General features: G+C 35.2%; 1 protein-coding gene across 1 annotated transcript in view; it reads left to right on the top strand.

Annotated features, from left to right (window-relative positions):
• IL1RAPL2 (interleukin 1 receptor accessory protein like 2) overlaps positions 1 to 26,227 on the top strand; it is a 652,944-nt gene that overhangs the window by 592,328 nt on the left and 34,389 nt on the right. The window contains exons 6-7 of the mRNA XM_038588825.1: positions 6,185 to 6,314; positions 24,099 to 24,244. Coding sequence (XP_038444753.1) covers positions 6,185 to 6,314; positions 24,099 to 24,244 — 276 coding nt within the window. The remainder of the gene's footprint in view (positions 1 to 6,184; positions 6,315 to 24,098; positions 24,245 to 26,227) is intronic.

A 26,227-nucleotide genomic window follows, 5' to 3' on the forward strand; every position in this document is an offset into this window, starting at 1 on the left:
AACAAAGCCCAAGGTGAAAGGTGAATAGAAGGAAGGAAATAATAAAGATCAGAGCAGAAATAAATGACGTAGACTAAAAAAAAAAATCAATGAAACTAAAAGCTGGTTCCTTGAAAAGGTAAACAAAATTGATAAAACCTTAGCCAGACTCATTAAGAAAACAAGAGAAAGGACTTAGCAAATGAAATCAGAAATGACATAGGACATGTAACCATAAACACCACAGAAATACAACGGATTATAAGAGGATAGTATGAAAAATTATAGGCCCAAAAAGTGAACAATTGAAGAAATGGTTAAATTCTTAGAAATATGCAATCTTCCAAAACTGAATCAAGAAAAAATAAATAATCTGAGCAGACTTACTGCACCTAATAGAATTGAATCAGTAATCAAAAAATTACCAAAACATGACAGTGGAGGGCTGGATGGATTCACTGGGAATTCTACCAAACATCTAAAGAAGATTTAATAACTATTCCCTGCAAACTATTCCAAAAATAGGAGAGTAAGGTAAGATTTCAAATGTGTTCTACAAGGCCAGCATTACCCTGATGTCAAAACCAGACAAAGATGCCACAAAAACTACACAAAACTATAGGTCAATATTCCTGATTAAAAAACATGCAAAAATCCCCAAACAAGTATTAGCAAAATCCTTAACAAAATATGAGAAAACAACATATAATTTACTAAAAGGATCCTTCAAAATAGTGAAATGGGATTGATTCTGGGGATTCAAGTATGGTCCAACATTTGCAAATCAATCAATGTGATATACTACATCAATAGAGTGAAGGATAAAAATCATATGCTCATCTCAATAGATGCAGAATGAGCATTTGACAAAGTATAACATCCATTCATGATAAAAACTCTCAAGAAAGTGGGGATAAAAGGAAGACACCTCAACATAATAAAGGCCATGTATGAAAACCCACAGTTAGCATCATACTCGGTGAAAAACTGAAAGTTATCCCTTTAAGATCAGGAACAAGACAACAATCTCTCTTCTCACCGCTTTTATTCAACATAGTATTGAAAGTATGGTCCAACACTTGCAAATCAATCAATGTGATACTATCACAGAACTATCACAGAAATCAGACAAGCTAAGAAAAAATAAAATAACATATATCTATATTTTTAAAGAAGAAGCTATATTGCCACTATTTGTAGATAATAGGATGCTATACAAGGAAAATCCTAAAGATTCCACCAAAAATTTATGAGAAGTAATATATGAATTCAGTAAAGTTGCAGGATACAAATTAATACTCAGAAATTGGTAGCATTTCTACACACTAACAACGAAGTAACAGAAAGAGAAATTAAGAAAACAACACTATTTACAATTCCAACCAAAAGAATAAAATATCTAGGAATAAACTTAAACCAAAGAGGTGAAATACTTGTACTCTAAAACCTGTAAAACACTGATGAAAAAAATTGAAGATGACACAAAGAAATGGAGAGATATTCCATGCTCATGGATTAAATAAATTAATATTGTTAAAACATCCATATTATCCAAAGCAATCTACAGATTCCATACAATCCCTGTAAAAATACTGATAGTATTTTTCACAAAATTAGAACAAATAATACTAAAATTTGTATGGAACCATGAAAGACCCTGAATAGCCAAAGCAATCTTGAGAAAGAAAAACAAACGTGGAGGTATCACAATTCCAGATTTCAAGATATACTACAAAGCTGCAGTAATAAAAACAATAGAAAGGTAGAAAAATGAAAGGTAGATCAAAAGAACAGAATAGAGAGCTCAGAAATAGACCCACAATTATATGGTCAATAAATCTATGACAAAGGGGGCAAAATATATATAATGCGAAAAAGTCTTCTCAATAAATAGCGCTAGGAAAGCTGACCAGCTGCATGCAAAAGAATGAAACTGGACCACCTTTTAACACCATACACAGAGGTAAACTCAAAATAGATTAAAGACCTAAATGTGAGGCCCGAAATCATAAAATTCTAGAAAACAGTACAGGCAGTAAGTTGTTTCACATTGGCCATAGCAACATTTTTTTCTAGATTATGTCCCCTAAGGCAAGGGAAACAAAAGGAAATATAAATATCATCAAAATAACAAGCAAAAAAAGTCAACAAAACAAAAAGGCAACCTACTGAATGGGGGAAGATATTTGTAAATGATGTATTCAATAAGAGTTTAATATCCAGAATGTATAAAGAACTTACATAACAACACCAAGTCATCATCATCATCTGATCAAAAAGTGGGCAGAGGACCTGAATAGACAATTTTCCTAAGGAGACTTCCAGATGGCCAAAAGACACATGGAAAGATGCTCAACATCACTAATCATCAGGGAAATGAAAATCAAACCATAATGAGATATCACCTTACACCTGTTAGAATGGCTAAAATTAAAAAGACAAATAAATGTTGACAGGCACATGGAAAAAAGGGAAATTGTGCACTGTTGGTGGGAATGTAAATTGATGCAGCCATGATGGAAAATACTATGGATATTCCTCTCAAAAAAATGAAAAATAGAACTATATAATCCTGCAATTCCACCTCTGGGTATTTAAAAAAAAACACTACTTGGAAAAAGTATCTGTACCCTCATGTTTATCGAAGCATTGTTTAAAATAGTCAGGATATGGAAACAACCTAAGTGTCCATCAGTGGATGAGTGGTTGTATCAGTGCTTACTCCTTTTCACATTCAATTAATATTTTGTTGTATGAATGTACCAGAGTTTCCTTCACCTATTGGTGAACTTTTGATCTATTTCCAGTTTTTGTCTATTGCAAATAAAGCTGCTAGGACTGGAAGGCCTGGGTGGCTCAGCAGTTCAGCATCTGCCTTTGGCTCTGGGTGTGATCCTAGAGTCCCAAGATCAAGTTCCACATGGGTCTCCCTGTGAGGAGTCTGCTTCTCCCTCTGCCTGTGTCGTTGTCTTTCTGTCTCTCATGAATAAATAAAATCTTAAAAAATAGCTGCTAGGAACACTCTTGTACATTTCTTTGTTTGAACATATTATTTGTTTCCTGTCTAGATTTAAGAAAGTGATAAATTGTTAGCAATACAGAGTAATCATAAAAGGATTATCTAAATTGTTAGTAATACAGAGTAATCATAAAAGGATTATTATATAAAAGGAATTCACAATTCTTTTGTGAATAGCACAAAAACTGAGAAACTGAAGTTCTTATTTTTATAGTCTTCAGTCTACTGTACTATCCCCTTTATTATTTTTTTACTATCCCCTTTAGAAACAAATTTGAGCTGGTCATCTCTACTAGTAGGGTATACAGTACCATGGGAATGACTTTGAATATGTCCAGTGGCATGACAATACAGTAGCAAACAGATGCAAACTGTAGATGGGAGTTTGCACATGCACATGCGCCATATTTTAGAAAGGTCTGAATTGATTCCATTTCAGGTTATTTGTTTAATCAATGCAGAGATCCCTCACACACATTTTGGAAGAGGAGATGCCCATACCCTTGCACACATTGAGTCTCATTATCTGACACAAAAGCTAATCAAGAGTATTGCATACTCTCTCCTCAGAGTGCTCTCTTCAGAGTATTACATATGGTGGTTAGATGGTTTTCCTGTTTTAGCCATTGACAAAAGAATATTCATGATATTCATTCAACATTTGCATTAAAATTATATCACTGAAATATTTATCTCTTGCATTTATTTAACAAGAACATGTCTGATGGGAGTGTGAAAACATTTCCAAAAGAAATTGCTGCTATGGCCAGTACCCATTGTATAGTGCCAAAGAAAGGGCAGAATCTGTCATTTTTGTTAGACTACCTCAAGAAAGTCCCTTTTCATACATTGCTGTAATTGTCTTTCTCCATTAAAATCAAACCATACCTTAACACCCACATGCTAGGAATTACTAAATGGCATTTTATTTGATATATTCTGCAACATAGCCCAAAAGAATGACAACCAGAATTTATGTGTATAGATGTATATACTGGTAGTTTTAGCAACTGGGATTATTTATAATAAACTTTATCACAGTCTCTGGATTTTCTACCATATGGTTTAATGTCCCTTATTGCCTTCAATTTCATGGGAATGAAGAGCAGTAAGGCATAGAAAAGACCCTGTGTTCAGGTTTGGAGAACACAGCGCCTGCTTGGATAAATCACACATATTTTAGAATCCAGGAAATATTTATAGAGCATTGATAAGAGAAGGCTATTACCACATAGGAGTTCATAAATTTAAAAAGAACATGAAATTGGCAAAACCAAAATTAACACTTAATCTATCCCATTATCCATATCAGATTATGCTTCAAAATTAGCTCCTTCAAGACCAAGCTTCAGAAGGAGAACACCACCATCCTAAATTTGGTTGGGATTTTTGTGGGTTTGGGTTTTTTGTTTTTTGTTTTTTTTGCTTTGTTTTGTTGTTGTTGTCTGTGTGGGTTTTTTTATTTGTTTGTTTTTTGTTTTGTTTTTGGTTTTTTTTTTTTTGGATGGGACTTTTGAATTCACCAAGTACTTTTGTAAACACTGTTTTTTCTGAGCTTCCCAAATATTACCATCTTTATTCCATGTATAAAAGTTACTTTATAAAAAATTAGGTAATCTGCCCTCAGCTTTTTTCATGATAGATCCAAAACCAGGATCTAAATCTCCTGTGCGCATTCCACCCTAGCAGGCTATCTCTCATTCTTACATAAACATATCACAGAGCATATGTTCAAAGCAGCAATGAATAATCTTGTTTCAGATTTGTGTTAGACATATATTACAGACTATTGATACCAAACGTTTTGACACAATTGAATGATCACAAAGATCCACAGCATGTCATTTTTAATGGGATATAAATTTGTACTGTAGAAAGATCAATATATGTCACTTATTATGACTAAGTCCAGCCTATCATCCATCATCTACATGTCTATGAGGTTCTTTTAACTTCCACTTTGTCTTAATGTAGAACCTAACTCCCATTAAAATTGTTTCTTCATGAAAATGGTCCTCAAAGAAATCCATCTGATAGTTATGTTGATTAAATAACCAGAAAGTAATGGTTCTTAGAACACGGAAGTTTTGGATCAACTTAAGAATTGAATGGAGATTTGTCTACAGCTTAGTGTGATTATGGGAACAAATTCACCAGGTACTATATAAGGAAAAAAGATTTTTGAAATTTCTTTATCTGGTGCTCCAGTGAGGGCAAAAATTGCATGTTAGAGAGAAAATGGTATGCTACATTATGATTTATGAATCGGGGATTCCTTTGTCAGAATTGTCTAGACTGTTTTTATACTATTATTCCCTTATTAATCTACTTTGCAAGAAAATAAAATCAATGGCAACAAAAAAACTGCTTATATATTTGATGATAACTTTGTAATTAAAATAAAGTTTTTAGCTATAACCACAAAGATGAATAATAAAAAATACTTCAGTATTGCCTAGAATTGTTTAAATACTATAAATAGCTCCAAGAATATAAAAGGCATGTTTAGACTGTTTTCCCTGCATTTACTTTTTATAAATTTTTAATTAAAAAATTCTTCCTTTGATTTGCATTATACAATTTTTCTTAGAACAATCAGAATAAAAAATTTCCCTATGCAATCTTAAAAATAGTGAATAGTCTATTATTATTTTCTCATCAATTAAAAAAATAACATACTTTTGATTAATGTTAACTTCAAAGGCAAATCCAAGTAAGCAGTAATTAATACCCTCAAAAAAGAAAAGTAGGAGAATTCTTTCCTTTTCTAAAAGATTTTATTTACTTATTCATGAGAGACACAGAGAGTGAGAGAGGCAGAGACACAGGCAGAGGGAGAAGCAGGCTCCACGCAGGGAGCCTGACGTGGGACTCGATCCCAGGTCTCCAGGATCACGCCCTGGGCTGAAGGTGGCGCTAAACCACTGAGCCACCTGGGCTGCCCGGGGAGAATTCTTTCCATTTGATTTCTTCCTGTTAGTTCCTGGCAGTACTTTTTCATTTTTGATTATATCTTAAATTTTAAATTTCCCAGAAGCACGTGTGACTAAATTTTTTCTTAAGTGCAGCGATAAGATGATTGGAAGGTTTGAAAATGGGTCATGGGAGCTTTCCTTTGGATGTTAAACAGTCCTTTTCTGTCTTCCAGGCGCCATTTATTCAATTCCTTTTCTCTGTCCTTCTCAGGTAAGCCTCTGAACATCGCTTGCAAAGCATTCTTTGGATTTAGCGGAGAGTCCGGACCAATGATCTACTGGATGAAAGGCGAGAAGTTTATTGAAGAACTGGCAGGTCACATTAGAGAAGGTGAAATAAGGTACAGAACTTGAATTACTTATTTTTCTTTGCTCTCTTTGCGGTTAAGCAATGGAACATCCTAGAAGAGCTTCTGCCTGGGACTTTAATTGCAACTCCAAATCATTCCATTTTCTAAAAGCCGGTCTGGTGGGAAGAGTGAAGCTGACTGCTCTAAGAAATGAAAATGTGTAAGCTTCCAATATAAGGAGGTTTTCTTAGGTTCTAAGAATATATCATGGAGTGTAATGACCTTCTCAAATCTGCCTAAGCAAATTCCTTTGAGTTTCCAAAGCTTAGGCCACTGTTACTCCATCCAGACATAGCAAATATCTAAACTGTAGGTTACTCATCAGACCACTGGGCAAATGCTTATTTACTCCCTAGGAACAGACAACTTCCATATGTCATAGGTGTAAAGCTACAGTGACAGTAGTAAGCTGCTACTCGCCAAAACAACTGTTGACTCTTGTTGAATAGTGTTTATTTTTCCCAGTACCAACTGCTCATCCTAAAAGTGACTTTCACTTTGGCACCACCCTAGACATCTTTTCACTCTCCTGTTGCAGATTCCTCCCTGGCACATAGACATATATTGGTTTTCTAATCCTATTTAATACAATATAATTTGTACATATAAGGGATAGGTAATTTTTCATAGCCCACTCAGGCTATGGGGTTGCCCTTTGATTTCAGAGATGGTGATATATAATGTACATTTTGTATTCCAATAGGAGCTGGAACCCTTCTACGTCCACCCCCATTAAGAATCTTCTAGTGGGGGATCCCTGGGTGGCGCAGCGGTTTGGTGCCTGCCTTTGGCCCAGGGCGCGATCCTGGAGACCCGGGATCGAATCCCGCATCGGGCTCCCGGTGCATGGAGCCTGCTTCTCCCTCTGCCTGTGTCTCTGCCTCTCTCTCTCTCTCTGTGACTATCATAAATAAATAAAATAAAATAAAAAAAAAAAAACAAAAAAAAAAAAAAAAAGAATCTTCTAGTGGAAGACAATCCAGTATTGTCTTTTAACATGAGGGCAATTCATGTTAAAATGCATTCTTTCACTTTTATTGATTACATAGCAGTGAAAAAGAAACAAGTACACATTATATTATTTTCTATGATTAAATATAATTTATTAAAACTACCATGACAGTTTGTCTTCATGTGTGCACCCAATAACTCCATTCTAGAGGATCATAACTTTAAGGATCCATTAACCTTCTGAAAGCCTATGAAAAATAGTGAACTTACTTCTAGGAATAAAAGTACATGAAAGGTGTCTGAATTAGTCATTTGTCATCAGGGAAATGCAAATTAAAACTCTGGAATAACACTTTATACTCACTAGGCTGGCTATAATCAAAAAGATTTTAACAAGTGTTGGCTAGGATGTGGAGATATTAAAAGCCTCATACACTTCTGATGGGAGTGAAAAATGGTACAGCCACTGCCAGCCACAGTCTGGCAGTTCCTCAAATCATTAAATGTATAGTTATTAGCAGTTCCCATCCTAGGTATATAACCAAGAAAAATCAAAGCATACATCCGCACAAAAACTTGTATGCAAATGTTCATTGCAGCATTATTCATAACAGACAAAATGTAGAAACAACCTAAATGTCTATCAACTGATGAATGGATGATTAAAATGTGGTATATTCATACAGAGAAATATTATTCACCTATAAAAAGGAATGAGTAAAGTATTGATATGTACTACAACATGGATGAACCTTGAAAACATACTCAGTGAAAGAAGCTAGTGGGAAAAAAACTACATATTATATGCTTTCATTTATATGAAATGTCTAGAATACGAAAATCTGTAAAGACAGAAAGAAAGTAGGTTAGTGGTTGCTTAGGGCTGGTGGGGATGGAGGGATAGGGATAAATACCTAAAGTGTATGGGTGATTTCTTTTTAGCGAAGTGGAAACAATATAACATAAAATGCACTATTTTAAAGCATACAAATTAGTGACATTTAGTTCATTCAAAATGTTGTGCAACTACAACCACTATCTAGTTCCAGAAAATTTGTTTTGTTCCAAAACAAAACCCTGTACCCATTAAGCAATCTGAAGCTTCTTTTTGAGGTGATGCAAATGTTACAAAATTGACTGTGGCAATGGTTGCACATATCTGTGAATATAGTAAAAAACCGTGAATTGTACAGTTTAAATGGATAAATTGTATGTGAATTATATCTCAATAATGTTAAAAAGTTCCGATCAATTGCCTGGCACAAAACAGATGTTCAGAAAAATAATATTATTTTTAAATAATTCTTAGCTATTAATTCCCATTTAAAGTTTAAGTTGCCTAATTATTAATACTTTATTAGCCAATTTCAAGTTAAGGTTTATGAAATTAATGAAACTGAATTTATTTTAAATTATTTTAGAAGATATGTGTTTAGAATTATTCTTAATGTACTTTCCTATAAAAGACTTTAAGGGTTACTCTTCTTTAAAAAAAGAAATTGATTCCCACAGGACAAGTGGTAGGTACAATGGTGCATAGTAGAAAAATTTCTACTACCAAAAAAGCTCAGAGCTATGTTTAATGATCAACGGTAGTAGTTATATGAGCCTAAGATAATTATCTCTCTTTTCCTGTGTATGCCTGCCTGACTGGATTGTTCTAAATAAGCAAATTTAATGGGGGTACAATTGACATACCGTAAACAGCACACAATTTAAAACAATCTGTGGGGGCTGATATATGTATATACCTATGAGACTATCACCATTGTCAAAATAATGAACATACAAATCACCCACAAGTTTCTCCTTTGTAATCCCTCCCTCTCCCCTACTTCCACAACACTGATATGTCACTATAAATCGATTTGCATTTTCTAGAATTTTATATAAATATAATAATGCAGTATGTGCTTTTCTGGTCTGGATTATTTCATCTAACACAATTATTTTGAGATTCATCCATCTTGTTAGATGTAACACTAGTTCATGCTTTTTATTGCCAAGTAGTATTCCATTATATGGATATAAACATCTGGTCATTTGTTGATGGATATTTGGATTATTTCCAGTTTAAGGGCTATTCCAGATAAAGCTGCTATGAACATTCACTTATGCATCTTTTCATGCCCATATATTTCCTTTTTCTTGAGTAAATACCAAAACATGAAGTGCCTGAAATATATAGTAGATGTACCTTCTTTATTAGTTCATTTTTTAGCTCTATTTTAAGAACAATGTTTTTAGAATAACTTTAGATTTTCAGAAAAAAATGTGAAGGTGAGATCTTAGTCTGCTTGGGCTGCTATAACAAAAATTCTATAGATGAGGTAGCTTAAACAACAAATATTTATTTCTTCTGGTTCTGGAGACTGGAAAGTTCAAGATCAAGGTACCAGCAGATTTAATGTCTGATGAGAGCCTACTTCATCTTCTCACTATACCCTCACATGTCCTCACATGATGGAAAGGTGAGAAAACTCTCAGAGTTTCTTTTGTAAGGGCACTAATCCCATTCATTAGGGCTCCTCTCTCATGACCTAATCACCTTCCCCAAAGCCCCAACTTTTAACAGTATCATATTAAAAGTTAAAATTTCAATATATGAATGTTTGCTAGTGAAAAGGGCTACAAACATTGAGTCCATAGCAGATAGTATAGAGAGTTCCTACATACCCCATACCCAGCTTTCCTTGTTATTAACATCTTAAGTTACTCTGTTACATTTATTACATAATGAACCAAAATTGATATATTATCATTAACAAAAGTCCATATTTTATTCAAATTTCATTAGTTTTTACCTACTCTTCTTTTTTTTTTTTTCTTCAGGGCTATTTAACTTTTAAGAGTCTGCCAAACTATATTCCAAACTGTTTATACCATTTTAAAAAAGAAAAGTTAGGCGCTATTGCTGCTCTCTACCAGCAAATGATTAGAATGGTGAGAGACAAAGCATACAATATGAAACAGTTCAGTCTAGTCCAAGCTGTTTTATTAGATGCAAACAAACCAACCAGATAGCACAGTAGGAAGTCTACCTTTCAGGACTTGCAAAATGCCATTGTTTATTTGATTGTGTTATATTCTCTTTCTCCACTCTTCCCAACTCTCCCCATAAAAGGGTACATATCTATGTTTGCAATGGAGTTAAGTAACGTGGAGCTTCTTTTGAAAAATTTTCAAAACCCTGCTAGCTAACTAAAGATATCTTCAAGAAGTGTAAACGAAGAGGCAAGGATTCCTAACCAAGATAAATACATAGTCAGCAATTTTGTAATATTAATTATATGATCCTGATCTATTTGAGAGCTTGTGTGGGTGCAGGAATTCCTTCAGGATATGGTCATTTATGCTAACACGGGAGTTAATTACTAGATTCTGTCCTCTAGCCTTCAAAGCCAATGTCCTTGAAAGAAAGCACGTTTTTCTTTTTTAAGATTTATTTATTTATTTATTTATTTATTTATTTATTTATTTATTTATTTATGATAGACATAGAGAGAGAGATTGAGAGAGGCAGAGACACAGGAGGAGGGAGAAGCAGGCTCCACGCCGGGAGCCCGCCGTGGGACTTGATCCCGGGAATCCAGGATCGCGCCCTGGGTAAAGGCTGAGCCACCCAGGGATCCCCGCATATAAGATTTTTAAACAGCATGGCAGATTGTAACAAATTTGATAGTTTCATTAAAAAATGCTAATAATAGGGACAGCCTGGGTGGCTCAGCGGTTTAGCGCCGCCTTCAGCCCCGGGCATGATCCTGGAGACTCAGCATCGAGTCCCACATCAGGCTCCCTGCATGGAGCCTGCTTCTTCCTCTGCCTGTCTCTGCCTCTGCCTCTCTCTCTCTCTCTCTCTCTCTCAATCTCTGTCTCTCATAAATAAATAAATAAATAAATATTTTTTTTAAAATGCTAGGGGCCGCCCCAGTGGCGCAGCGGTTTGGCGCTGCCTGCAGCCCAGGGTGTGATCCTGGGGACCTGGAATCGAGTCCTACATCGGGCTCCTTGCATGGAACCTGCTTCTCCCTCTGCCTGTCTCTCTCTCTCTCTCTCTCTCTCTCTGTATCTCTCATGAATAAATGCGTAAAATCTTTTTAAAAATGCTAATAATATCATTAGTTCTACCAAGAGATCTGCATTCTTTCATAGCCTACACTTTTTCTCCAAGGAAACCAGTTCTGATGGTAGAATGCTGAAATGTTAAGTTGAGGATTCCTCTCAAAAGCATTTCTGGAAACAAAATTTTCTTATGGATGCATGGCTTTCCCTCAGGATATTGTATTTGCTTCATATTTTAATTGATTCATAGTTCTAATGTTGTGTGTGCATGTCAGAAGTTCACTGCTCCATAGATCTGAGAAGTGTGGATGTAAATAAATTGCTCTCAAGCAGTTGATTTGTGGAGAACCTGCCATAGAGACATTGTGTCTGACAGGAGGACTGGCCACACTGCCTAGGTTCTCAATTTCCTGAGCATCAGCTTGATCCTAGAAGTATGTGTTGCAACTTTTTTTTCTTACTATTGTCCCTGAGGAATAGAGAACTTTGAAAAAAAATCTACCTAGGGAAAAACCTTGGATCTTTACCAAAGGCTTGATGAAATAATGTAACTCAGACTACAGTATGTTCAACTTATGTACAAAGCAGTCCCTCTGCAAGCTTAACTAGCATATTTGATCAAATCCTGTGGAGGGTTTTAGAGTTATCATTTGTCTGCTCTCTGGGTTACTTTGACCACAGTGGCTCCTTGCATCTCCTGACTTGCAACCTATTGTCAAAGCACTCAGACTCCACTCTGTGCACACAGATTCTCCTTTATGTCCCTTTAGCAGAAATTGGCATAGGCCTCCCAATTCTCTTATGTTGCTAAGAGACAGCCTTAAGGAAATCTGAACCCAAATGTAGTATACATTCACAACTGCCAGTCTATTTCATACAACTGCATCCCAGATTTTACAATGACCCCAGAAGATGTCATCTGCAGGGATGTTAAAAGGAATTTGGTACGTGTAGTAGCATAAGCTGCAATTGTGCAAGTTTGGTTAGTTTTATCTACCAGTTTAAAGTCATTGCAACAAGCTGCTCTCTATAGGCTCTACCATGTCTACTCAGAGAAGTCAAGTAATCATTGGGAGGAGACCCAATGGAAATCATCATTAGGAAAGAACATCCTAATTTCTGACCCTCTGTTAAAGCTAATGGGAAAAGTTTGCAAAATAGCATAAGAGATAAAAAGGAGTATAGTCTTTGGTGGGTGTGAGCATTCTCAAAAGACCAATCCAGCTCCATGTAGATGATTTCCTTTTAATTAATCTTACCAGAGTCTTAAAAATTAAAAAATAAAATGGCTTTCTAGTGAGGTATGTATTGCACAGTGCTAATAAAAAATGTCAGAGAAATTGAACTCGTCCTATTAAACAACAAAAATAGTTTCTACGCTTGCCTGCAAGATTATGAATTGGATCTGATTGTCAAAGGAGATTGCATGAATTTCATTGCAATTGCTTTGCCCCAATGGAGAGTAATTTTTTTATTATAAATCTCACTTTACAAATCTTCCTATCAATATCTAATGTTTTTTTCCCTTTGGCAATACCACAAAACATTTACCAAGTGTTTCATAATTATTGCGCTGAGAAACATATTCGATTGATCTTAAGGTTTTTCAAACAAGCTTCTTAAAAATGAAAATAATTTTATTTACTTTAAATTCCTTAAAGGCTACCAGTTGTATATGGGTTTTGTTTGGTTTTAGTTTTGGTTTCTTCACTCCTACTTCCACCACTTTCTGACCTTCTGTTTTCATTTCTTTAGCATAACACCCTCTCCTTGAATGAGTAAAATGTTCTTAACAAAGAAGGGAATGTGGTACATGTATGAAAAGACTTTATTCTTAAAATAAAGTGTGCCTACATATAAAGATCCCAAATAGCCTTCTAATAACTAATCAACTAAAATATGGAGCTGTTAATATGTAGTTTGTCCCCCAAATATAAACTATTGAAGTCTCATGCAGCCCAAGGCAAAATAATGTGCTCCATTTTGGTAACTTCCCACCATACTTTTTTAGTGCCTTGAAGCACCCCGTCTGCTCCGGCCTTCCTTACATTGAGCTAACACACACACACACACACACACACACGCACACGCACATCCCATCTCTTCCCCCATTCTTATCTTGTCTCATTAGAAGAAAGAACAGTGATCAATCACTTTGCTTTTGATTTAAGTAAGTTTCAAATCTTATGATGTATATGTGGATGTAGATTTTTGTAAGTCATGAGGAGGCTTCAGTGGAAAAGTAAACTTCATAAGCAGCATAGTTTTACCTAGGAGTAGTCTTAATTGCCAGTTATCTGAAGGATGAATTTTAGAGGAATGATGACTCTACTATTCACAGTTCTAATTCCACAGTGGATCTTAGCCTTGATCTATGCATAAAATATTTAAAGCCTACGTAAGACATATTTGTTATATCTCTTCTTTTACTGAGCATACTCCAGATGCCCAGTCTCAAATATAATGTCCTATAAGCTACTCTAGACAAGAATCTACAATTTGCAAATAATAATGATAATAATAAATACTAATAATTCCTCTTCATGTTTTATTTACTACACAGTAGATTGCAAAGGCATTTTGGCATCCTAAATTACATTGGGATTTTCATGATAGTCATCTGAGATAAATAGTATCAGTTTATTTGACAAAATTTAAAAAAAATTGGTTTAGAGACTGAGGAAAAGATGGTCCTGGGCAGTTTGTTTACAGTTCCAGTAGAGCTAGACTGAATTCATCAAAACATAACTAGCAAGAATCCTCAGTTGCACAGAATGTCTTATTGTACTCCATATTTAGGATGTAGAGTCAAAACTTGTCTGGGACTGAAAGAATGAAAATCAGTCTGGACTAAGAATAAGCAGCCCTACTATTAATCAGCCTGGGAGGACAGACAGATAAAGCCAGCTGCGAAGTTAACAGAAAGCACTGTTTCTCCCAAGGTCATGCAGCAATTGTAAAATGCCATAACAACCCCACCTCATTTAAGTGACTACTGCTTTCTTACCAGTGATGCCCTAGACCTGCTTTGCTATTTTCATATATTACTGGAAATACCCAATTGCTAAGTCATCCTTGCCTCCTGACAGTTCTCAACCCCTGGTCAATCTTCCCTTCCCCCAAGCCTGCCTTAAAAATCCCAACCAATCCAGAATTTATCAGGGCTTTCCTAGACTCTACTCAGAATCTTTTAGTGGAAATCTAAACATTACAAAAAATGCTTTCTTCCTACATTCAATTGAGGAATGATCCACAGTTACTCTGAAGTTTCCCATCTTCCATGTATTCAGTCAATAAATCTGATTTTGTCAGACTATAAGCTTGATCCTGATCACTAAGTCTTTAATAGGTACTGAAGATGACATTAAAAGAAATATTTTGTTTAAGAGGTTTTTTTTAAACATAATCCTATTCTTGATATTCTCAATCCTCATTCCTGGACAATGGTTACTCATACTCATAATAACTCAGAAACTGCAGTATACCTAGACATCACAAGCAGACTCAATTTGATTTAAGATGAATGGTAATTAGGATTAGATGTTTTATTTTATGTTAGTTTAGGGGAATCAAGACTCTTCGCTTTATTTCATGCTAGATTTTTAAAAAATGTCCAGATTCATTGAAGTATGAGTATAAAAATTGTGTATATTTAGGGTATATAATATAATGTTTTGGTATATGTATACATTGCAAATCAAGCTAAACTATAATCAAACTAATTAATTTATTCACCGCCATACATAGTTACAATTTTGTGTGTGTGCATGGTGAAAACACTTGCAATTTACTCTCCTAGCAAATTTCAAGTATACAGTACACTTATTACTAACTATACTCATCATGCTATACGTTAGGTCTCTAGAACTATTCATCATATAACTGAATGACCAGCATCTCTCCATTTCTTCCTCCAGGTCTTGGTAACCATTATTCTATTCTGCTACTATGAGTTTGGTGTTTTTATATTCCACATATAAGTGACATAATATCATAAAGTATATTTCATTCACTGACTATTTCACTTTGCATATTATTCTTCAGGTTCCTTTATGTTGTTGCAAATGACAACTTTTACTTATTTTTTAAGACTGAATAATACTCTATTGTATATATAAACCACATTTTTTTAAAACCATTCATCTATTGATGGACACAGGTTGTTTCCATATTTTGGCTATTATATAATGCTGCAATGAACATGAGAGTGAAAATATCTGAGATCCTGATTTCATTTCCTTTGCATTTATACCCAGAAGTGGGATTGCTAGATCATATCGTAGTTATATTTTTAATTTTTTGAGGAATATCTCTATTGTTGTCTATAGGAGCTGCACCAGTTTATATTCCAACCAACAGTGTACAGCGTTCTCTTTTATCCATATCCTGGTCAACAATTTTTATTTTTTGTCTTTCTGATAATAGGCAATCTAACAAGTGGGAGATGATATATCATTGTGATTTTGATTTGCATTTTCCTGATGATAGTGAAGTTGAACAACTTTTATATTCCCATTGGCCATTTATATGACTTTTTTGGAGAAATATTTATTCAGGTCCTTTGCCCATTTTTAATAAGGTTATTTGGCTTATTTGTTTTATTTTGTTTTTATATTGAGTTGTAAGGGTTCCTTATATGTTTTAACTCATTATCAGATATATGGTTTGCAAATCTTTACTCCTACTCCCTAAGTTATCTTTCCACACTTTTTTTTCCAGAGAGAGGAGTGGGGAGAGGAAAAAGAAGAGGGAGAAAAAGAATCTTAAACAGGCTCCACACCCACTGCATAGCCCAACACAGGGCTCTATCTCACAACCGTAAGATCATGACCTGAGCCAAAATCAAGTCAAATGCTTAACCGACTGAGCCACCCAGGTGCCCTTAACCACTCCTTTTTGATAGAATATAATTGACATACATTATATTAGTTTTAGGTGTACAACATAATGATTTTATTTTTGTACATATTGCAAAATGAGCACCACAATAAGTCTAGCTACATTTGTCACCATACATAGTTACAGATTTGTGTTTCTTGTAATGAGCAACTTTAAGATTTAATCTATTAGCAACTTTCAAATATGTAACACAATATTATTAAATATACTTGCCATGTTGTACATTACATCCCCATCACTTATTTATTTTGTAATTGGACATTTGTACCTTTTAATTTCCTTCACCCATTTTGCCCACCCCTCAAACCCCTGCCTCTCTATCAATGTGATCTTTGTATCTATGAGCTTGTGGGGTTTTTATTTTTTTAGATTCCACATGTAAGTGAGATCACATGGTATTTTAGAAACTTTTTAGTTTGTTGCAATCCCACTTGTCTTTCTTTTTTGTCTGTTTGTTGTTTGTTTGTTTGTTTGTTTGTTTTTTGCCTGTGCTTTTGGTATCATATACAAAAAATCATTGACTAGGCCAATGTCAGAAAGTTTTTCCCTATGTTTTCTGCTAGCAGTTTTATGATTTTGATCATATGTTTAAGTATTTAATCCTTTTTGGCTGGACTTTTGTATCTGATGTGAGAAAGGGTCCAATTTTATTCTTATGTATGTGGATATAAAGTTTTCCCAATACTACTTATTGAAGAGACTATCCTTTCCCCATTGTGTATTTTTGATATGCTTTTGGAAGATCTATTGATCATAGATTGTAGATTTATTTCTGGTGTCTATACAGTTCTGTCTGTATGTCTGTTTTTATACTAAGCCATACTGTTTCGATAACTGTTGCTTTGTGATAAAATTTGAAATCAGGAAGTGTGATCCCTCCATCTTTGCTCTCCTTGTTCAAGATTATTTTGGCTATTTGAGGTCTTTTGTGGTTCCATATATTTTAGTATATTTTTACTATTTCTGTAAAAAAACGCTATTGGAATTTTAATAGGCATTACACTGAATCTGTAGATCACTTTGGGTGGTGTAGACAGTTTAACGATCTTAATTCTTCCAATATATGAATACAGGACGTATTTCCATTTATCTGTTTTCTTTAATTTCTTTCATCAACATTTTATAATTTTCACTATACACATCATTCACCTCTGTGTTTAAGTTTATTCCCATGTATTTTATTATTTTTGTTGCCAATGGATGGAATTGTTTTCTTAATTTCCTTTTAGTGGCTTCTCTGGTTTCACTGAGCACTTTATGTGCTTTTATTATCTCTTCTCTCTTAGCATATCAATTGTACTCTTAAAAAATTTACTGGTAGTCCTACACTTTACAATATATATTTACAACTAATCTAAGTACACTTTTAAATAATACTATACTGCTTCACAGGTAGTGTAGGTACCTTATAACAGTAATTAATTTCACTTACACACAAATTATAATCACCAAATACATTGATGCTATTGTGTTTCAAATTTCCAACTTTATTAAGAATGATTCATAAATATAATTGTATATATTTAAAGTGTACAATGTGATAATATATACCTTGTAGAATAATTATCAAGATCAAGGTAATTAATACATCCATCAGCTCACACAGTTAATATAATTAACTCTTGTTTTAAATGTGATGAGAGGGATCCCTGTGTGGCTCAGTGGTTTAATGCCTGCCTTCGGCCCAGGGCATGATCCTGGAGTCCCAGGATTGAGTCCCACATCGGGGTCCCTGCATGGAGACTGCTTCTCCCTCTGCCTATGTCTCTGCCTCTCTCTCTCTCTCTCTCTCTGTCTCATGAATAAATAAATAAAATCTTTAGAAAAAATAAATGTGATAAGAATGTCTAAGATCTACTCTCAGCAACTTTCATATATGCAATACCATATTGTTAACTATAGTCACTGCGCTGTGTAATAGTTCCTCAGAACTTGTTTTTCTTATAACTGCTATTATTGCTATTGTTGTTCTAAACAAACAGTTACATGCTAGATAAATTATGAATAGAAAAAATAAAATATTTTATCTCCATTCATTTCTTCTCTAACACTTTTTTTCATTTTATAGATCCAAATTTCTGACCTATATCATTTTCATTTTTTATGAAAAACTTTTAAGCTGCTTGCAAGACAGGTTTACTGGCAACAAATTCCCTCATTTTTATTGGTCTGAGAAACTCTATTTCTCCTTCACTTTTGATGAATAATTTAGATGGATACAGTATTTTAGGTTGGTGGTCATTTTTTTCAACACTTCATATATTTAACTCCACTATTCTTGCTTGCATGGCTTCTAAAGATAAGTCTAATGTATTTTGTATTCTTGTTCTTGTATAGGTACTTATATTTCCTCTGCATCACTTCAAGATTTTCTCTTTGTTCTGATTTTCTGCAGTTACAATATGATATATCAAGGTGTGCATTTTTTAGTATTCATTCTGCTTAGTATCCTCTGAGCTTCCTGAAATCTGTGGTTTGGAGTCTTTCATTAATTTTGGAAAATTATCAGCTCTAATACTTTAAAAATTTCTAAGTGTTCCTTTCTTTCTTCTCATTTTGGTATTTCCATTATATGTATCTTATTATTTTTGTAATTATCCTTTAAGAGTTCCATGTTTTATTCCATTTTTCATATCTTTTTCTCTTTACATTTTAGTTTAGGAGATTTCTATCGATGTATCTTCAAGATCACAATTTCTTCAGCTCTGTCATCACTGAAGAGCCCATGAAAAGCATTCTTTATTTCTATTACTCTTATTGTGTTTTTATTTCTAGTATTTTCTTTTGATTCTTAGAGTTTCCATCTCTCTGGTTACATTACCCATCTGTTGATATATATTGTTCACTTTTCTCATGGATCCTTTAACATATTAAACATAGTTATTTTGCATTCTTAATCTGATCATTTCAAAATCTCTGCCATTTCTGAATATAGTTCTGATGTGTGCTTTGTCTCTTCAGACTGTGTTCTTTGGGTTTTGTTTGGGAGGGGTTTGAGGGGTTGTTATTTTTTTCTTATTTTTTCTTTTTAACATGTTTTTGGTAATTCTGTTGTTGCAAACCCATATTATGTATCGGATAAAAGGAACTGAGGTAAACAGGCTTTCAGAGTGAGATTTTATGTTTGTGTTGTTAGGCTGTGCTTACTATTAGCTATAGTTGTAGGTGTAAGAGGATAAGATATCCTTTAATGTACTTGTTTATGTCTCTACTGTTTTCTTTGTGTTTTCCTAGAGACTGCTTCTTAAATAGGGTCTGAGCTATGCAGTTCTTTCAGCTGAAAGCCCTTGTTATACAGGAGCCTGATTGCTGTGGTGGTAAGCATTCTATAATCCTATGATAAAGTCTCAGTCTTTTAGTGAGCCTGTGCCTCAGAGCTATGACCTTCACAACTGCTTCTCAGCTTTCCTCCTTTTTTTTTTTAAGTGAGACAAGAAAGTTTGAGGGGGGCTGGAGTTGGGTATTGTATTTCATTTCCCTCAGGTAGGCTAGGTTTGGTAAAATTCAAGTAGTTTAGGCTCTGATAAAAGAGTTTCCCTTTGGGGGAGGCCTTTGTTTAGAAGGGAATGCTCTGGGCTCATTTCAGGATAGTTGCTTTTTTAAATTCCCCTGACAGAAACATAGGGAAAATTTTCTGTGATCTTCCCCTAAGATCCTGGTAAGGCTCCTAGAAACAAACCTCTTGAAAATGTGGGTATCCCAAAGATTAGATTTCATGGAGTTTTTAAACTCTCAGACTTGTGTGTAGTGGCTCTATAGTGACTTATCAGTTATAGTTTGTTTCTACCTGTACTGGCTCTTGGTCCTTGTTTTCTGTTCCCACTATATTATGATTCTCAGTATTTGCCTCCGTCTCAAGTTTCAGGGTGAGAGTTTGCCCTGTGACCTCAACTCTCTGATAGATCTAAGAATTGTTCATTTTAATTTTCTTCGGCTGTTTTTCTTATTGTAAGGATGAGTGACAACTTCCAAACTCTTTTTAGTATTAGTTTTTAAGAATAGGTCTTGACTAAATAAAAATTTTGAAGGTGGTGATTTCTGTCACCTGAACTTACTATTTTTTTTATTTTTCCAGTGTTTGTTGTTGCATATAACTTACCTTCGATGTTAATCCTTGGAATAAAATGCTTCTGAAGTTATTTGAAGTATATCCCAGGATCCCCTCATTTGTATCCTCCATTCCAAAACCAGTCTCGTTGGTGTCTTTCTTTCATATATTCTGCCAAAACCTGTTTCTGTCTTCCATCCAAAAAAAACACTCCTTTATTCCTTTTGTCTAGGAAGATTCTTCTCAAGCCTTTACTTTTTAATGTAGTCAAAATAGTCTCTCCCTTCTTTGAAACCTCTTTGTAAGCATGGCTGTACCACTCTTCTTCACTTCATTATGTCTATATTTTTTCAACTTGTAGATCTTGTCTCTTGTTTAAATTTTACTGCTTACTGGGAGCAGGGACCTGGTATTTTTTTAAAGAGAGAGAGAGAGAGCATGCATGTGCACATACACAAATGGGACAAAGGGCAGAGGAAAGGGAGAGGGAGAGAGAAAATCTTAAGCAAGCTCCACACCCAGCACAGATCCCAATGCAGGGCTCAACCTCATGACCCTGAGATCTGAGGGTTCAGACCCTTGCACATCTGCGAGGAGGGGCCTGGTGGCACCTGCAACAGGTGAGGGGAGGCCTGCGCCCCGGCCTGCCCAGGCCCCTAGCTGAACACACACCTTGACCTCTAGACTCTTTCAGCAGCTGCCGGGTCAGATCCTTGCCTCTGCTTGTGATTAGCTCAGTGTGTGTCTCTGAAATCTCCCCCTTTCCCTAGGACAGAGCAAGTTCCCCAACAACGACCTAGTCCACATTAAAGGGAACTAACTATGGGAAGGAAACTTCCAGCTGAATGAATAGGAAACTTATCTGCTCATGTTGGGGGGGGGGGGGAATAAAGCTTTTAAACTATACAACATAGAAGGAAAAAAAAAAAAACTGAACCAAAATCAAGAGTCAGAAACTTAACTGACTGAGCCACCCAGGCACCCCAGGAACCTGGTCTTTTAATGTTTATATTTATCTTACACCAAATGTCTAGCCCAGAGCCAGGCACTTAGTAGAGGATTGACAAAGAATCATTGGTAGGTTGTTATATACATGTATATATCAGTATTTGCTAGGAAATTATGATTGCTCTACTAAGTGATTTGTGGATAAAAACATCAGCTGACTCTAACTCCCATAAAGCAAGTCACTTCTAGATTTTCAAGAGTGATAATGAAGACACCTCATATATATTAATAGATGGACGAAGGATCATTTTTCAATTACTCCCTTCAGATTCTTTCTGCAGCCTGTGAGGAGCTGTTTTTGGAAACTGCATTAGAAATTAAGAGGGGAAAGGCTTGGTCTGGAAGGACAGGATCAGCTTTCTGCTTCATGCTTGGCAGAGGCTGTGGCTGCCCTGCACATGAAGCTTTAAATCAAACTTAATTTGTGGTGTTTAAGCAGCTTCTGGTACTAAAGGGGCTTCTTCCATTGCAGGTTACACAGAACTAAAATAATTGAGTGTAGTGGGATTTACCCATAACAGGGAGAAAATGGAGAAAGTAAAATTCAATATAAATCCTGAAGACAGCAAATTCCCATTTTTCCTTGGTTAGGTATATGTTGAGAGAGGAAAATTCTAACTTTATCCAGGAAGAAGAAAGTTAATAGAAAGACTACCAATAGAATGTGGTTAAGAAAATTCTTACATTTGTCTAGTTCAGCAATGGTACATTAATGTAAAGGGCAAGAGACTTACTCAAGTTACAAATGCCAGTATTATCAACTCCCAGATATGTGTATCATTGGAAGGATACAGAAACAGAGCTTTTTAAAAGCATGTGTATTTTGGAATATAATCTGAGCTTCAGATTTCACTGTGGGAGACTCTCAGATTCTAGGAACTCTGCTCCACCAACCCAACTTTAAGCCTTTTTTCTCTCAAAGTGGAACCAGAAGAGATTGGGCCGACTGAATTTTTAAATATCAATAAATATCATTTTAATACTTTTGTAGGGATGCCTGGGTGGCTCATCGGTTGAGCATCTACCTTTGGCTCAGGGCATGATTCCGGAGTCCGGGGATCGAGTCTCACATCGGGCTTCCAGCATGGAGCTTGCTTCTCCCTCCACCTATGTCTCTACCTCTCTCTCTCTCTCTCTCTCTCTCTCTCTCTCTCTCTCTCTCTGCCTCTCACAAATAAATAAATAAAATCTTTAAAAATATATTTTTGTAGGAGACAAAATGTAAACAATCTAAATCTGATAATGAAATGTTGATGTTTAGTTGCATTCCTTTGCATGTGTACAGCGCTATTTACCTTTTAAATTACTTTAACCCATTTTACCCTCATAACAAAGTTAAGTAGGGTAGGTATTTTTCCCAACTTAAAGCTGAGTTATATTAAGGCACCATTGACTTAATGACTTTGTAAAGATCCAGCTCGAACTTGTAAATTGGAGGCCTATACTTAGAACCCAAATTTCTTGTGTGGGAAATATCAGAAACGGAGACAGAACGTAAAGACTGCTAACTCTGGGAAACGAACTAGGGGTGGTAGAAGGGGAGGAGGGCGGGGGGTGGGAGTGAATGGGTGACGGGCACTGGGTGTTATTCTGTATGTTAGTAAATTGAACACCAATAAAAAAAAAATAAAAATAAAAATAAAAAGGAAAAAAAAAAAAAAAGAACCCAAATTTCTCTGAGCATAGCTGTCTTTTCCAACTTTATGCTAAATGCCAGTAAATTAGAGGGTTCTTCTCTGCATTCATAATCAGGTGTCCAAAAAGGATATGAGAATTAACTCCAGTGCTCCAAATTTCTATCTTGCAACACATGTGTTTAAGAACCTCATCCCAGGGGTACCTGGATGGCTCAGTCAGTTAAATACATACATATATACATACATACATACATACATACATACATATCTTTTTTAAAAAGCAGGAGACAGAAAAGTCAGCAGGATACCCACTTTCACCTCAGTCAGGAGTCAGCTGTCCATTGGTGAGAATTTAACTCTGAAGAAACAGGAAGCACACTCCTAGGATAGGTTCCTGGCAACTCATTTCCTCTGTAAAGAACACCTATTCCTGACCGTCCACGACCCTTTGCAACTTCACTTGAGAAAGCAAAAAGCAGGACTATGAGAAAATGTCACATAGGACAGTGTTTTCCCTGTGATGGGAGAAAGAAGAAAGACAAACAGGGAGCAGTGTCTGGAAAAGGCAAGGCCATGACAGAGGGCTAGCATCATTGGCGGGTTAGGGCACAGAGCGTATGCCTTCATTGGACAAATGCAGGAGGAAAGTAAAGAATAGACTTCTCATGGATATTTGGGGATAGAAATACACTAACCACTTTCAGTTTACTTCTTATAAGGCAAGCATTTTCAAGGCTCATTTCTTTACCTTTTGACCCTCTGTTGCCAAAACTCTAACCTCTAATACAAACACTACATCTATTGATTTTTTCCCTTCATGGCATGGTGCAAAAACCTAATCTGTTTTCATAAATTCAGCTTAGAACATGGAGCCCAATGTTTCCTCCTTTTTGCCACACAAATCATGTCAGCTTCATTTATCAAAGCCTACTGGTATGGTAATATTACTTTTTGCTGAGTGAATTCCTCACTTTTATCCTTTTCCATCTAATCTTTACATCAAGAGTAAATTTTTGTGTTTTCTTGTTGAAGGTTCCATACATAAAAGCCACTCAAGATTCTCCATGCCCACTGGAGACCTTGTCAGCTACATAATCATCTGCAATTTTTGCATGGCTGCTCTCTTCCCACATCAAACCAATTCAACTAAGAGTACTGTCTTTATTTCAGGCTCCTGAAAGAGCATCTTGGAGAAAAAGAAGTTGAATTGGCACTCATCTTTGATTCAGTGGTGGAGGCTGACCTGGCAAATTATACCTGCCATGTGGAAAACCGAAATGGACGGAAACATGCCAGTGTTCTGCTGCGTAAAAAGGGTATTTATTTTTATAACTATTACTATGGTTTGTTTAACTACCAAGTAACTATTGAAGTTAAATATGCTTCTTAGCCTTATTTTATCATTTAGCATGAACTTCTATTGAGCATTTTGTCTTTTTAAGGAAAAATATCTCTTTTGCTATGGATTTTAACATAAAATGCCTATAATCTTCTACCCATTAGGATGTAGATAAATAAAATGAAACGTTGTTATGTGTTAAATTCGGTGAGATAAAATGTACCTGGGTTATAAGAGTTACATTAACTTTGATAGGTATTGACATTCAAATTTTTCTCTGTACTTCACCATCTTATATTGCTTAAGTGAAAAACTAAAGATTTTGTTATTGTATAAGAAGCAAAGCCACTTTTTAATTCCCTGACTAAAATATAAATAAAAATAATGAAGACTATCATAATATTCTTATAATTGTTATAATAAAGATTGTAAACAATATTTCATGATAATGACCTAGTGTTAAGAGGCGTCTGGCAGGTGTATAACCTTTAAAATAATTTGGCATTTATGGAAATCCCTCTGTAAATTTGGTTCCAGATAGGGTGGAAATTGTATGTAATGGACAAAGAAAAGAAACTAAATTTACAGATAAAGGAGATAAAAGCAAATATAGGAACAACAATCCCAGCAGCTGGAACAGCTTCTGAGATTGGCTCTTACCCTGCCACAACTCTTGATTACTGAAAAAAGCTAAATATTTCTGTATGTGTGCATCTGGCAAAGGTTTATGTAAATGTAACAGAACAAATGTTCTCAGTCAGTGTTCTTGTTGTCTAAGCTATAGAGCAATAGAACAGATTTAGTCAACAAGGTCAGTAGTTGTAACTCTTAACCAAGATGGAATTTCTATTTTCCAGCCAACCCTAATACTTGACCTTTACCAGCAGTTCTAGGAGAAGCAAGAAAATGTGATTATTCTGAGAATAATGCTTTTATCTCTCTAGTACCATTTCTTACTCAATTGGACTTGATTCCATCTTAAAGTAATGGAGTTTTTAAGTATAAAGGAGTCTAATGTGGAAAGTGAAATCAGTTGACCCTGGTTGAAGGGAGTCTGGTTCAGCCACTGATTCAACTACTTGGTTCAGTAAGACTAACTTGTCAGATGAAACATCCTGAACCTCAGTTTTCTCATCTGTAAAACAGGGATAATAATATCTACATTGTAGAGACACTTTGAGGCTTAAATGAAAATGATTTAGTGTGGAATATATGACACATTCAGTGTTCATTATTATGCAGAACTTGAATAACTTCTGTGCACTAGGCAACACACAGTCCACCTATGTTAAAAGGCAGACATTAAAAAAAAATAAAAGGCAGACATTGATCATGTCCAGATACGTTATGGCAAAGATCACTTTGTTCCTGTTAATTCTAGTCTTATTTTTGGCTTAGAGATCATCCAAGCCAGGATCTGCAGCACCTCTGTATCCTCAGCAACTTGGGCAATGTCTAACCACTAATAGATACTTAGAACCATCTGGTTAATGAATAAAGTTATCTTTTATTCTTGAAGATTATATATAGCAAGTATTGTGCTAAGTACTGGGAAATAGGGTGATGAATAAGATAGACATCCTGAAGCCTGTGTGGGGCTTATAGTCTTCAGCATAGTGAGAGTGCAAAGAAAGACAAACATTAAACAAAAAAAATTGCACAACAAATCCATAGTGTTACCGCTATGAGGAAAAATAATGGTGGTGGTGGGATTTCCTATCATTCAGTCTGCAGAGATAGAAACAGCCTTATTTGAGTTTAAAAATAAATCCTTTTCTCTTTAATAAGGAAAGCAACCACTAGCAGCCCTTAAAATTTCTAATAAGCTGACAGTAGAAAACAAAACACAGTAAAACTGCCACCTCCTATGGCTTCTGCAAGGAAATGTGTCTAAAGTATGAATAACTGAGAATATTAATTCTCATCTTTTTCACTTCCAAGTATTAGAGTTCCCAGAATT

The sequence above is a fragment of the Canis lupus genome, chromosome X, assembly GCF_011100685.1.
Source record: "Canis lupus familiaris isolate Mischka breed German Shepherd chromosome X, alternate assembly UU_Cfam_GSD_1.0, whole genome shotgun sequence".
NCBI lineage: Eukaryota > Metazoa > Chordata > Mammalia > Carnivora > Canidae > Canis > Canis lupus.